The sequence below is a fragment of the Ascaphus truei genome, chromosome 4 (genome assembly GCF_040206685.1).
Source record: "Ascaphus truei isolate aAscTru1 chromosome 4, aAscTru1.hap1, whole genome shotgun sequence".
Taxonomy (NCBI): Eukaryota; Metazoa; Chordata; class Amphibia; order Anura; family Ascaphidae; genus Ascaphus; species Ascaphus truei.
This window is the reverse complement of record NC_134486.1, coordinates 230,659,058-230,675,770: the sequence shown is the minus strand read 5'-3', so window position 1 is coordinate 230,675,770 and position 16,713 is coordinate 230,659,058. Positions and strand designations below refer to the sequence as shown.

The 16,713-nt window shown below is 41.9% G+C and overlaps 1 protein-coding gene across 14 annotated transcripts in view; it reads right to left on the bottom strand.

Annotated features, from left to right (window-relative positions):
• Positions 1-16,713, bottom strand: part of ARID1B (AT-rich interaction domain 1B) — a 398,185-nt gene that overhangs the window by 166,622 nt on the left and 214,850 nt on the right. For 6 of the 14 annotated variants that reach the window (XM_075596966.1, XM_075596968.1, XM_075596969.1 and 3 more), the window contains one exon: positions 1,729-1,827. The exons of the other annotated variants lie outside the window; for them this stretch is intronic. In XM_075596966.1, coding sequence (XP_075453081.1) covers positions 1,729-1,827 — 99 coding nt within the window. The remainder of the gene's footprint in view (positions 1-1,728; positions 1,828-16,713) is intronic. 14 annotated transcript variants of the gene reach the window in all.

The following is a 16,713-nucleotide window of genomic DNA, read 5'->3' as shown; positions in this document are numbered from 1 at the left end:
TGCTACATTTGGTGAAAGCACTCCTGACGATAATTAGGATAAGAATAGAAACTTAGCTGCAGAATAGGTGCTTGCTGGCCAATCCGTCAGCACCTCTCCGGATCAAAATAATAAAACAATAAATAAAAAGTCCACGGCACTGTGGACGGACACACACACGCACACACACGCACACACACACACACACACACACACACACACACACACACACACACACACACACACACACACACACACACACACACACACACACACACACACACACACACACACACACACACACACACACACACACACACACACACACACACACACACGCATTTACATTACTTGGTTTTACATTTTAAAGCTCCTTAAAACGTCCTTATGTAAATTATATAACCTTTTTCTTTAAAAAAATATATACACCAATTAAAGCATTTAAAACCCAAGACAAACAAAAGGTTTTCAGAGAAACTGAGAGTATGGTTTGCTAAAAATAGATAAAGATTAACAAGCATTAATGAACAATAGCAGCATTTTGTTAAGCTTGTTATTCAGTTAACAGCTATTCACTGAAATGTGACAGATATCAGAGGAGAAAGAGATAGAGGAGGGATTTGTGAATGGAGATTTTATTCCATGAAAAGGTTTCGACTTTAATGACAGAATGCACCCCTAAAAACCAACAAGGGGAAAAAAAATCTCAGATGAAGATAATATGCTATTACATAGAATATTTTTTGCCCCAATGTGATTTGCACAGTGTTAGCATAAAGAGCCAAATGCAAGAAACTTCATTAACATGCTGTTTATATCTGATGCAGTCACAAGCAAACATCAAAATAAAGAAGTACTGCGAGCCAAATGATGCTTTTATATGTGTTGATGCATAAAACGGATTTAACGCTAAATTCGGTGTACCATTTGCAGGACATGGTCAGATCGTAGCCAGGTCTAAAGGGTATAGTTGCAGTAATCATACTGTGGAAATATTTTGTTTTATGACTCCTGCTACAAGTCAAACCGTATCCAGCTACACTAAAGATCTAATTTATGCAGGGTATTCTGCGAACTACAATATAAATCCTAGAAGCTATTTTGATTTATATTTGCTAGAGCTGTCTCTGAACTTAATAAAGTACAGTTGGCTCACATCCTACACGGTACAGTCCATAACTGAACAGAGATGCAATTCAACTATATTGTTCTCAAGGATCGAAAAAGTTACACTGCCAGTGCTTAGTAAGGGCATTAAACATATTACTGTTCTCCTGTGAAAAAGAGCAGGCTATTCACAAGGATATATTATAATTTATACAAGTTATAAAGCAATGTACAAAAAATGTGAGCATTCATGACGAGGCCTACTCTTTGCCATGATAGTTTATAGTCCAAGACCAAGTTAAAATTGTAATTTTTTTTTTTAAAGATAAATGTTAGTTTACAAAAGTTATTGATTAGTCAAAGGTTTTTTTTTTTTTTAACCTGTAACTGCAATGAGAAAGCAAAATTTACAGCAGAAAAGGAGTTCAAATTAAACCTTTAAAAAAATAAAAACCTGCTGTATTTATGGTGTCCACATTAAATCACCTCTGTAATTGCAGCTAAAATTCCATGCAATATTCAAGAGTTCTTTTTCTCTCTCTTAGTTGGTGTGATGAGATGATAAAATGTTCTCTGACTCATGACAACAGTTTCAGAAACACATTGGTGACAAAGCAATCTAGGTCATGCGGAGGAACTTACATTTCCAACAAAAGCCCTAAAACATGGTTGCCCAACCTGGTTCCTGTAGAGGGGTCCAAGAAACCCAAAAGAGGAGCTCAGAGAAGATGGTGGCAATGACTGTCAAAACGAGAGAGAGAAGAGGTTTGATATAGGACTGCGAGATTTTAACAAAGACAAATTCCCAATTTATTTATATTTATATACATATACACACACACACAGCTCGACAAATGCACTCGCCAGGTCGCCACGGGCGTGTGCATTTTGGCCGCTGTCGACTCCTTACCTGTGGTGACGTCCCCTGGCGTTTCCTGTTCTTCTCCGTCTTCTTCTGCAAATTCATCTTTTCCCCATGAAGCTCCAGTTAAAATGGCCACGCGGCGTCGAATGACGCCACGTTGCCATGGCAACGGGACACTACGTGATGTGCTGCGACGCCATTTTAACTGGAGCTATAGGGGAAAAGATGAATGTACACGGGAGAAGACAGAGAAGGCCGCACCACGCCGTCGGACCCCACAACAGGTAAGTGTCGTGATTGGTGGGAGGGGGGAGTGACCAGTTTGTCGGGCCCTGTATATATATATATATATATATATATATATATATATATATATATATATATATATATATACACACATATATATATATATATATATATATATATATATATATATATAGTGCAGAATAAATGAGTTATTCAGTATTAGGTGATACCTTTTTTATTGGACTAACAATTTATGGCATAGGACTATGACATAAATTGTTAGTCCAATAAAAAAGGTATCACCCAATACTGAAGAACTCATTTATTCTGCACTATCGCAACTGGACTAACACGGCTATTTTCTGCTTTATATATATATATACATACAGTGGTTGACAAATCACCAAAAAATCTACTCGCCACACAAAAAAATCTACTCGCCACCTAGTACCAAACGTGTGCTGCTTGGGCCAATATTTACTCGCCCGGGGGTTAAATCCACTCGCCCGGGGCGAGCAAATGTATAGGTTTGTTGAACACTGTATACATATATATAGTACACTATATGTATATCTTTATTTATATAGCGCCATCCATGTATATAGCGATTCGCAGCAGTAATACGCGTCACATAATAATATAACACATAGTGGGAATAAGCGCTTGAGGCATAAAAGTAACATTAGGAAAAAGGAGTTCCTGCCCCGAAGAGCTTACAATCTAAGTGACCCTTACTGTTTTAAATTATCTTACTCTTATTACTTTGTGCTCTGAATACAAAATTGGGGAGCGTAAAAGCAAAACAACTGCTTTGTGGTGACCCCGTTTAAAAAGATTGGTAACCACTGCTATAGAGAAAGATGAAAAGCAATGAATAATTAACATTTGCAACAACCTGTAGCTTTGTTAGAGTATGCACACTTCCAAGCAATACAGTTTTATTACCTATAACAAAAACTTTACCGTTGAAATAACCAAATCTTGAAACACAAACAGAAATAGTAAAGTAACATTTGAGTAACGTCACACAACAAATGAATTATAATTGATATTTTTAAAGCCAGACTATTCCGGACTTAATACATAGGCTAAATTATAACCATGGCTTTCAAATGAGAAACAGTGGGATAGTGGCACTATTATAATGTTGCAAAGAGCTGCGTTTTGAGCCACGATCTCAACAGAGCCTTTCCTACAACAAATGTGTACATGCCTGCACCGTATATGTTATTCAGCAATCGTGCAGGAAACTAGCACTCTGTGTTAGAGACGGCTGACATTGAAAACATGTAAGGGTGCTTGCTAGCTGGAGTATGGAGTGGACCTTCACACTTGGTGGTTTCTACGCCTAGCCCTTGAGAGATACCCACCAGTCAATGCCAAACTCCCAAGCTCCTCTCTGAAGCAAAAGCTCATTTATCAAAATTCTGTAGGCGTAAAGGAAGGCCGTGCAGGGCTGAAACACAACCTTCATTAGACATGCAGAACATAAACTGCTGACACAAAGAGATAGTCAACTCCACTGCACAAGACAAGCACAGAGAGAGAGAGATGAAGAGGCAGAGATAAAGTGGGAGAGAGAGATGGGAAGGCTGAGAGCTAAAAGCACAATGAAGATCCAGGAAGAGGGATAGATACTGAAAGAAAAAAAGAAAAATAAGAGGAGCGACCGAAGCAAAGAAAGAGGTGATTGAAAAAAGAGAAGGGGACAGGAGAGGAATAAAGGGGATGCAGAGAAGAGAAAGACACAGCATGAAAGAGAGACAGAGAAAGAATTAGTGAGGGAAAATAAATATACAAAGCGCAAATGAAAAAGCACTGGGAAGGTTACAAAACAGAAAAATAAATATAGCCGTCTTACACGGGTAAGAAAAAGGCAGACAATAAATGGCAGAGCACAGCACAAACGGGGAAACCTTCACGTTTCACTTCACATCATTCTTTAGCCTGTTTAAGAAAAACACATAATAACCTTTCCCTTTCTCACAGCAGCTTATTTGCTAGATTCGTCAAGATAATTAAAATTTACTCTAAACTTCAAAGCATTTCTACGGCCTGTCATATTAGGTTAACTGCAGTGTGCATAGTGAGCGACTCTGTTGGCCTTTTTCAAGTGCAAGCGACATTTTGCCTTCATAAATTAAGAAGAAAAAAAACGCTATTTAGAGGGGGGGGGGGGGGGGGAACAGGATTGAAAAAAATATCAGGCGTTGAGAGAACGTTGTTCGCTAGCAAATTACAGAGCTATAGGAAGGACATTTGTCTTCATCTGAGACTCCTACACAGTTACATCTATAGTGCTTTAGAATCTGTAACCATAACACTGGCATTGTGAGAGATGCCACGTGTGTTTTTTCGCCGTATGGCCCAATCACAGCGAACAGTAACTCACATTTTATTTATGCAGCACAGAAAGCTGCATAATAATAAAGACACATTGGATTCAATGTCTTTCATGCAGTCGCAAGGTGGGCCAAGCTCGGTTCAAGGGTTACCAACAAGCCAGGTTTTCCAGGACTATACATGCCTGAGCAGGCTGCCTTTGTTAATTGGTTAATAACGAGTTTGTTAGAGAAAACTTAAAAAAAACCTGGCTTGTTGACAGTTTCCGCAGACTGAGCTGGGACAAGCCTGGTATAGGGTACAGGCGAGTATGGCCATCCACCCCCAAAATTAACACTCACCTTGGTGGTAGTTACTGTTATCCATAAGGCCTTTAGGGGGCAGCTAGCACCCAAGGTAAAAATGGTAGACTTTGCAATGACAACAACAAAGTTGCCCCTTTATGTTATTTTTAAGCTTAACTGAACCAGGGGGTCTCCCAGAGCTGACACATGGTCTCCCGAGGTCCCTCCAGTTGCTGAGCCACAAGAATACTTGCCTGGTAGACACACACTGGCCGTGGGATCGTGGCTCGGGGAGATAACGTTGCCACTTTCTATCTTTGGTCCCCGCTGCTATATTTATCTTAAAATCAGTACAAATACACCAACATATCTGGAGAACTGGGGGGACCACAAATCCGCTCCAAGGGACCGCTCAATCCGCTCCAAGGGACCGCTCAATATATATATTACAATTGGGTAATGCTGCATTAATTTAACCCTTTTGCTGCTGGTAAGGCAGGCAACATATTTCAGAACAACGCATTGCTGGCCCCTCCGAAAATGAACGTGAAGAGCAAAGGGACTTGACCTACACATATAATCTAGACTGAGTTTGTTTATTGAATATTCCTACCATCCCCAAATATAAGGGTAGTAACCCCCCCCCCCCGCTCCCTTTATAATGTTTACAAACAATTCCAAAATAAACCTATTTCAAATGTACCTAGTTTTATCCCCGTCACTTGTTCCATTTGCCACTACGTGGGACGCTACCATTAAAGTACAACGCCAACTGGCGTATAAAAGAGCTTTACAACGGGCCAAGATAGATCCGTTGCAAAACATTATCTCTGCAAGTCCTGCCAAGTGCAAGAGGATCACAGCAATGCTAGGCAATAAATTACTCCTCCCCATAAAGATCACTGGCTATGCACGGCTTTAACCCAGGCTGTGCTGAAAAGCTGTGTACTATGGCATGCATAAGCTTATAGGGGTCCCATGTTAAAATGGATTTGAAGCAAAAGGTGTCACTGTGTGCTCATTTGCATGCCATTTCCCAGAATCTCTAGCTGCAGTGCAAGCATTGTATGCTAAGAGATAATGGGGAAAAGCAGGGTTGCAGCCCTATTGGAGTCATGTGAATGTGCTCACAAGTAATATTTGTATTACTTTACCTTAAAGGAGGGCTCCTTCCTGGGACCAAAGTTTACTAATGTCAGGGACATGTTTAAGGATTTACATCTGAGTGACTTGTGTCTTTTTTTTAACAAAATCTGACACCTGTAAGTACTTCAGAATAATATGTATGTATAGGATTTCTTTATTTACATGGTGCGACAGTGTACTCAGCACTTTACAAAAACAACACAGTACAAGGAAATTAGACTAAAACCATAAGAGCGACAAAGTCAGACAATAAGAAAATCCCTGCCCTGGAGATCTTATAGTCTAAAATAATAATGGAAATGTGCTGAGCAGAGACTGGGGGGGGGGGGGGGAGGGGGGAGGTTGATTTCCTGTGGCTGCTCCCTTTTGCATGTCAGTGTTTTCAACAAGTGATTATACAGCCAGAGCCGCCACCCCCCCCCTTCCTTTATTGACTTCCTGATAAGGACAGGGTGGGCTAATAATTAATAATAATAATGGTAAAATAATTACTTGATTTACAGGGCACTTCCCTAAAAATATGCAATGACTCATTAGATTCTACAGAAACAAAAGTAGAAAAAGATTTGCGTTTGGTTTGGTTTCGGATGCCAATGAGATTTAAAAAAAAAAAAACTTGTAAAATGTTGTTTCTCTGACCGGTAACATGGAAGTGCACCTTTAAATCCCCTAATCTGAGGTATGGTTCATTGGGCCAAATTCCCAGTGAAAGGACAGTGAGAGACAGAGAGGGAACACAGTGATCGGCTGTAGCTCACAGTGTAAATCTCCTCTTAGATGGCGGGTAATTGACAGCTTTGTCTGCACCAATGTAGACTCCAGGTTTAGAGAAACAAGTACTCCCGAAATGCTAAACACTCATTTCATCTTATTATTTTCATCTTAACCTAGGTGTTTTTTTTATTCTTCTCTTCTAAATTCATCTATGTATATTTAAACCATTTCCTATAAAAAAAAAAAAAAAAACAAGGTTAATAAACCTTGAAGGATCAACCCTCACAAAACTATTTTATTATCTAAACCACAGTTTGTTTTGTCCCAGCTCAAAAAACCTCATGTTAACGAATGTCTTTACAGTTTAAAAATACTGTAGGTAAGGAAAAATACTAAAATGGCCGCCATAGCCATCCAACAGAAAGCCGTGACGTTATGTCCCAATGACGATGTGGCATCCCCCTTGAACGAGACATGCAAGTGCCATATTGTTTACTCAGGAAAGGCAACAACGCCGTGGGAATAAACTGATTATAACCGAGAACCACAAAATAGTGTGGCTATGCTCCGACAACAAGTCTGTTCAGATACGTGAAATAAAAACACAACAAGCAACACAGCTTGCTGCTTTAAATATCTTCAATGGTGTATGGGGCATTACCCAGGACATACTTGAAAACGAGAGGTAACTCTCAATGTATTACTTCCTGGTAAAATATTTTATAAATAAATAAACCAAGTAATGCTTTCAATGGATTTACTGAATAAGGATTGTGGATTCCAAATATACTTCTGTATGTGGCTCAAAACTACAGAGGGTTATTACTGTAATAAGGCAACCAGGGATTGGGCGATCATGCCTAATGGGTGCTACTCAACATGCTCCGCAAAATGAAATCCCTGTTGTTTTTCTTTTCTTTTTAAAACGGGGCCTAAATCTTCCTGGGCAAGGTGAAGATTGATTTGCAGCATACTGAATAGATGCCAAATAGTGTGGGAGAGGTGTGGAAGCAAATATATTACAATCCTACAGAAGGGCCCCAGAGAGAGTCAAAGTGTTGCTCCCCCCCTCCCTCCCCTCCCCTCTTTCAATTCTCACTTCAATCGCTCTGACAGACTTGAAACGGCAGCTATTTTTTTTATTCAAAGATGCCCTGCATTCCGATGCCTGCTGTATAAAATGTACTTGAATAGGCAGAATGCTGAAGGTGTGAAGAGCTTTCTCTCTGATCACAGGGAAATGCAGTTAGCTGTGCGAGAGAAGCACAGTGACTCGCTGCAGGGAGGAACAGAATATATTACAGGTCCTTATTTTTATTTATTAGAAACACGCACAAGAGGAGATCTAGTGAGAGAAGGGATAATATTGTCATAAACAAAATTATAGGGTAGCAAACATTCGGCAGCTACAATCAATATGGCAGATATGTTGTGATCATTTAAAATATATACGCATACATTAAAGCAGGGGTGCGCAAACTGGGGGTGCAAGATTTTCGGGGGGGGCGCTCTTCCCCAAAGCATTTAAATTAAATGTGGGGGGACAGCGCGAGGACTTTGCAAGTTCCCTTATCTTGCCGTGGTAACATGGCGTCAAATGATGTTGCGTTGTCACTTGACCCTGGGGCGTTATTTGCCGCCGAAGTCAAGATAAGGGGACGGGGGGGGGGGGGGTTGGGCTCGACTAGGGGGTAGAGAGCAGGCACGAGGGCGCAGAGAAAAAAGTTTGCACACCCCTGCATTAAAGCAACAATCCCCCCTTCAGAAGCCTATGGGAGTTTAGCTCGCATAGTAGGAGTATCTTGCCTCCTGAGCGCGCGCGCGCACACACAAAAAAAGAAGTGTTAAAAATCATGATTTTCCTCATCTCCAGTGTCTGAGGCTGCTATGGTAACCTGCAGACTGCACTGGGCTCTGGGGAGAGCTGCATTTTAAACTCCCGAACACTTAATATATCAAACCCTTACATCTCCTGAACAGAGGATCCGATTTAAAAAATAAAAACAGCTTTATAAAAAGGGCAAAAAGATCTATTAAACTTATTTAAAAAAATAAATAATTGGCAGTCGATGTTTCTTTTAGTAGATTTAGCAAAATCTAAATCTAAATGTATTTAAAATAAATATATTAATAAAATATACATATTCACTTTTCAACTATTCGAATTCAGAGATTTCTTTTGATATACAAAGATGGAAAGCTTTAAGGCTTTTATCACATCCATAATCAGTGATAACTGATTTAGGATGGTATATATACACACGATCATTAATTCCACACTTCATATTTCAGGGACATTTGTGCAGTCGCCTCATGAGCGATACACAGGGCCGCCAACAGAAATCGTGGGGCCCAGGACAAACATTTTAAGCAACCCCCGCCGCCCCCCAGTCTCGGCGGTAATGCGAGCCACCCCCCATTTCACACCTCACAAGTCCCCTCTCTTCCCCCACCTCTTCCCACGTATTTCTCTCCCCTGCGTCTCACTCTTACTCACCCCCTTTCTCCTCTCCCTCCGTCAATTACCCCACGATCACTTATTCCCTCCATCCTCACACAATTCCCTCCACAAGATAGATACCAAAAACTTCCCACCCCAATGCAAAAAACTTCCCACCCCCAAATACATACAAAAAAATCCCCAACCCCCAAATATATACAACCTCCCACACCCCCCCAAATGCATACAAAAAACCCACCTACCGAATATATATATATATATATATATATATATATATATATATATATATATATATATATATATATATATATATATAAATATAAAAAAACAGTACATACACATACACACACACACCCCATATAAAAAAGAACAACACTCCAATACATATAAAAAATACATCAACCCATACAAATATCCCCAAGCCCCCCAATACATATACAAATATCCCCAAGCCCCCAATACATATACAAATATCCCCAAGCCCCCCAATACATATACAAATATCCCCAAGCCCCCCAATACATATACAAATATCCCCAAGCCCCCCAATACATATACAAATATCCCCAAGCCCCCAATACATATACAAATATCCCCAAGCCCCCCAATACATATACAAATATCCCCAAGCCCCCCAATACATATACAAATATCCCCAAGCCCCCCAATACATATACAAATATCCCCAAGCCCCCCAATACATATACAAATATCCCCAAGCCCCCCAATACATATACAAATATCCCCAAGCCCCCCAATACATATACAAATATCCCCAAGCCCCTCAATACATATACAAATATCCCCAAGCCCCCAATACATATACAAATATCCCCAAGCCTCCCAACACATATACAAATATCCCCAAGCCCCCCAATACATATACAAATATCCCCAAGCCCCCCAATACATATACAAATATCCCCAAGCCTCCCAATACATATACAAATATCCCCAAGCCCCCCAATACATATACAAATATTCCCAAGCCCCCCAATACATATACAAATATCCCCAAGCCCCCCAATACATATACAAATATCCCCAAGCCCCCAATACATATACAAATATCCCCAAGCCTCCCAACACATATACAAATATCCCCAAGCCTCCCCAATACATATACAAATATCCCCAAGCCCCCCAATACATATACAAATATCCCCAAGCCCCCCAATACATATACAAATATCCCCAAGCCCCTCAATACATATACAAATATCCCCAAGCCTCCCAACACATATACAAATATCCCCAAGCCCCCCAATACATATACAAATATCCCCAAGCCCCTCAATACATATACAAATATCCCCAAGCCCCCCAATACATATACAAATATTCCCAAGCCCCCCAATACATATACAAATATCCCCAAGCCCCCCAATACATATACAAATATCCCCAAGCCCCCCAATACATATACAAATATCCCCAAGCTCCTCAATACATATACAAATATCCCCAAGCCCCCCAATACATATACAAATATCCCAAGCCCCTCAATACATATACAAATATCCCCAAGCCCCCCAATACATATACACATATCCCCAAGCCCCCCAAAACATATACAAATATCCCCAAGCCCCCCAATACATATACAAATATCCCCAAGCCCCCCAATACATATACAAATATCCCCAAGCCCCCCAATACATATACAAATATCCCCAAGCCCCCCAATACATATACAAATATCCCCAAGCCCCCCAATACATATACAAATATCCCCAAGCCCCCCAATACATATACAAATATCCCCAAGCCCCCCAATACATATACAAATATCCCCAAGCCCCCCAATACATATACAAATATCCCCAAGCCCCCCAATACATATACAAATATCCCCAAGCCCCCCAATACATATACAAATATCCCCAAGCCCCCCAATACATATACAAATATCCCCAAGCCCCCCAATACATATACAAATATCCCCAAGCCCCCCAATACATATACAAATATCCCCAAGCCCCTCAATACATATACAAATATCCCCAAGCCCCCAATACATATACAAATATCCCCAAGCCTCCCAACACATATACAAATATCCCCAAGCCCCCCAATACATATACAAATATCCCCAAGCCCCCCAATACATATACAAATATCCCCAAGCCTCCCAATACATATACAAATATCCCCAAGCCCCCCAATACATATACAAATATTCCCAAGCCCCCCAATACATATACAAATATCCCCAAGCCCCCCAATACATATACAAATATCCCCAAGCCCCCAATACATATACAAATATCCCCAAGCCTCCCAACACATATACAAATATCCCCAAGCCTCCCCAATACATATACAAATATCCCCAAGCCCCCCAATACATATACAAATATCCCCAAGCCCCCCAATACATATACAAATATCCCCAAGCCCCTCAATACATATACAAATATCCCCAAGCCTCCCAACACATATACAAATATCCCCAAGCCCCCCAATACATATACAAATATCCCCAAGCCCCTCAATACATATACAAATATCCCCAAGCCCCCCAATACATATACAAATATTCCCAAGCCCCCCAATACATATACAAATATCCCCAAGCCCCCCAATACATATACAAATATCCCCAAGCCCCCCAATACATATACAAATATCCCCAAGCTCCTCAATACATATACAAATATCCCCAAGCCCCCCAATACATATACAAATATCCCAAGCCCCTCAATACATATACAAATATCCCCAAGCCCCCCAATACATATACACATATCCCCAAGCCCCCCAAAACATATACAAATATCCCCAAGCCCCCCAATACATATACAAATATCCCCAAGCCCCCCAATACATATACAAATATCCCCAAGCCCCCCAATACATATACAAATATCCCCAAGCCCCCCAATACATATACAAATATTCCCAAGCCCCCCAATACATATACAAATATCCCCAAGCCCCCCAATACATATACAAATATCCCCAAGCCCCCCAATACATATACAAATATCCCCAAGCCCCTCAACACATATACACATATCCCCAAGCCCCCCAATACATATACAAATATCCCCAAGCCCCTCAATACATATACAAATATCCCCAAGCCCCCCAATACATATACACATATCCCCAAGCCCCCCAAAACATATACAAATATCCCCAAGCCACCCAATACATATACAAATATCCCCAAGCCCCCCAATACATATACAAATATCCCCAAGCCCCCCAATACATATACAAATATCCCCAAGCCCCCCAAAACATATACAAATATCCCCAAGCCCCCCAATACATATACAAATATCCCCAAGCCCCCCAATACATATACAAATATCCCCAAGCCTCCCAAAACATATACAAATATCCCCAAGCCCCCCAATACATATACAAATATCCCCAAGCCCCCCAATACATATACAAATATCCCCAAGCCCCCCAATACATATACAAATATCCCCAAGCCCCCCAATACATATACAAATATCCCCAAGCCCCCCAATACATATACAAATATCCCCAAGCCCCCAATACATATACAAATATCCCCAAGCCCCCCAAAACATATACAAATATCCCCAAGCCCCCCAATACATATACAAATATCCCCAAGCCCCCCAAAACATATACAAATATCCCCAAGCCCCCCAATACATATACAAATATCCCCAAGCCCCCCAATACATATACAAATATCCCCAAGCCCCCCAATACATATACAAATATCCCCAAGCCCCCCAATACATATACAAATATCCCCAAGCCCCCCAATACACATACAAATATCCCCAAGCCCCCCAATATATATAAACACACAGATGGGCAGTGGAGGCCCGGCCGGCCAGGCATGCACATTTCCCCCGACCTTTGGCCAGTCCCTGCTGATGCCGGTTGCGGCCGGGCCCAGACTCTCAGCTGCCTATAAGCCTCTTCCTTTCTCTGCTCCATGCCGCCGAGCTTCCACAGCCGGCGTGCGACGGGGCTGTCTGACGTCAACGTGCCGGAAGTAAGCTTGACCCAGCTTCCGGCGCGCGGTGTGCTGACGTCAGAGAAGTGTGCTGGAAGCTCGGCAGCGTGGGGCAGAGAAAGGAAGACGCTTATAGGCAGCTGAGAGTCAGGGCCCGACCGCAGGGCCTGGCAAGAGGTCAGGGGAAAAGTGCAACGCCAGCCGGCCGGCCCCCCCCCCAGCCAGCAGACCCGGGCCCCCAACCCCGGTAGACCCTCCCTCCCCCTGTTGTTGGCCCTGGCGATACACACCAAAGCTTAGGACAAAACATAGCAAAGGTGCAGCAAACGATGTTTCTCTAAGTGACTAAATGAGGAACGTTTTCTGCAAAACCATTCAAGGCATACAAACGTTCTCTGAAACAGCCCTTCAAAGTCTCTGCTGGGATAAAAGAAAATGTCTGCCCGTGCTTCCATGGCTTCCAGGTGGACACGTTGACTGCATCATGCAACTGAAGTGAAAAAATGACTCAGTAGCCCGATATCTTCCATGGAGCTTGATGCAGATTATCCACAGCCATTTTATTTTAACCCTATATGAGGGATGGGGGGGGGGGGGACATGGCACCAGAGTGCTACAGCCCCTTCGTCACTCGCGACCGCTTGATCCCTCCATCACGAATTACGGAAAGAAAGAGGAGCCCTCCTCTTCTGTTCCTCTAAGATTGGATCGACCCTACAAAACGAGCAAGCAGGAGCAGCTCAGTGAGCTACGACATTGACTCTGATAACGACACAGAGTTTAATGCTGGGGAAACTGGTTTAAATCCCGGTGTCAGCGCCTTGTGACCTTGGGCAAGTTATTTGATCTCCCTGTGCCTCAGGCACCAAAAACATAGATTGTAAGCTCATCTGGGCTGGGCCTGTGTATGTAACATTCCTATGTGCAGCGTACCGCGCGCAATACTGTAATTGTGACGCGCTTTAAGTCCCATTGGGAGAAAAGCGCTATATGAAGCTATTATTATTATTATTAATAAGTAGATTATGAGGTAGCTACAATGTCAAGAAGGCCCCTGTAGTGCCAGACCCGTGACGTAATAGTTTAAATACTTTAAAATAGGTCAAAAGGTGAGGTTCAGTTTTTGATAGAGAAGGCCGGGTGGTCTTTCTTATCATAATATGCATGAGTAGCTGGGATGGTGCGTTTCATTGACACTGTGACTGATTAGGCTCTCCACATCGCCACTGTTTTACTCATCAAGCCCACAGTCAAATGTAAGTGTCAGCAAGTATTTTCCTTTTTTTTTCTACTAAACTATTGTTCTCTTGTTGCATCTGTCCTGGGATTAAGCTGAACAAACTTGTACATACTAACATCATTATCCTCGGGTCACACACAGAAGAAAAAAATCAAAGTAGTTAAATCCTTTTCTTGATGTTTTATCTACTCACAAAACAGCAACGCAGTCTGCACAATCAATGACGGTTTGTTTTTAGCAAACATGATTTATTGCACTTTTTGCAAGAGCAGGAAGGCTATTTTCTCAATTGGATTTATTTTGTTATCTAACACTTAAGGTTTGCGGCCAGTTGTGACATCTATTACTGGATGAGCAATAATACCAGCCGTTGTTTTTAGCACCGTAGAATATACAACGGATTGACAATGCAACTTTTGGTGCAAACAAAAAGAGAAGTTGTGATAACAAACTAATCAAAGGCAGATAGAGTACTACTGTACTTTATTTGCGGTGTTACACCGTTATAATGAGTATGATCTGCAAATGTTAAATGTGCTGCACGTGTCAATATCTACTTTGTTTAATAAATGGCATAGTATTTTGTTACGGCAGCAATACTACATCTCCCCTTTGTTTTTCTTATTTGTGTGAAGCGTGTGACAATGTATAATTCTACATTCTCATCCAAAATGGCAATCATGTGCTGTTCCTGTGATAAATCTGTCAAAATCCTGATTGTGTGCCTAACATAGTTTCAATCAATCCTTCAGTCCCTGTAACTCAGTAGCTACAATGTATCCTTAGGCGACGGGCCCCAGTGGCGCGCGCGTCTTAGTGCCTGGCAGAGCGTGCACGGGTGAAAGCCGCTAACTGCGGTCTATGTGGAGCGACAGGATGTGCGAGGGGGCAGGGGAGGGGTCGGCGTGGCCATGATGTCACAGCACTTCACTGCCATGGTCTACACTACCTGCACTCCTATTGGTCCACACTATCTGCCCTGCCATTGGCTGCCTACACACCACGTGATTGCGTCGCTACAAGGAAAGACAACATTCTTATCTTCCCCGCCAGCGTTCGCGTCATCACGCGCCCACGCGGCGACTGGGGCCTGCCCCAAAGAGTTCTGTGCTCTGGTGTGTGGCGCGCGCTGCAGCGGCCATCGGGAACTCAGCCTTAGATTACCAAGGTAACATGGTTTATTAATACAGTTTGCAGCTCAAACTGCTGTGAACATTGGCAGCAAATGATCACAAACAGGAAAATCTTGCACAGATCTTGCGCTGCTTGGGAGGTGGGCTAAAATCTGCTATAGTAATCAAAGGATGCTTTAAAACTCATTAAAAATGGCATTAAGCGTTGAATTAATAATAAAAAAAATGCAGTATGTATTCTCTAATACTACAGAACTGATTAAAAAAAACATCCATAAGATTTCACGTTTTGCCGTTTTAAGCATAACCCCTGTTTTTCCCCCATTTCAATTGTATCTGCATATGTTTTATTATGCTGTCGCCTATCCTTGGTACTACAGACGTAAGACAAGGCTTTTGGACTAACAAAACGAAATCACTTTGATATACCAAGTGCATCAACATGTAGGCAAATAAATGGGATGTTTGGGAAGCTGCGAGTGTCGCGGTCCTAAGGAGAGGTTTGGGAATGCCTAAAATAAAGCAACAGACTCCCTCAACAATGTTAAGCTATAGGACACAGTAAAGGCCACTCGCTTGAATGAAGCTTAACCCTTTGGGGGCACCATGCAACCTGTACAGAGCGTGCGCGCGTTCCACATGCAAAAGGGAGATTCGTCCTCTTCCACTCGTGCCATCACATGATTGCAGGGGCTGCGACACTGCTGCCGTAGCCAATTCAGCACTCAACCTTAAGGTGCGCTAAGGCACAGTGCTTTTTAGTAGGTCTGGGTCTCTCTCTCACACAAGAGGACACTGATCTCGGACCAATTCTGAGGTCAGTGGCTTTACCATAATGCTCCTGCTCTGCCATGTGCCCTATATAAAATTATTAGTGACTACCCGTGAGCATCCCGTAACACATTATTTTCCAGCACATTTATAGTTCTATATAATACACTAGCTTGGCATGAGCTTTCAATGAATGCACACATTTCAGGCAACCAGCAGATGGCAGAAACAGAAAAACTTCAAATATACATGCCAATTTAGATCTACGTGTATGCCTGCTGATTTTATGCATGAGAAAGTAAATTGAAAATGTTATGGTCAGGTTTTTTTTTTTGCTTTCTTAAAAATATGACTACCCAAGATCTTAATTTAGTTGACTGCCATAGTGATATTGCAAGTATTGATCCTTTGCATTAGATTTCATTTTAAAGGTGCAGTCCCAGGTACTTATCTCTTGTTGCTGTTCATGTAGCTA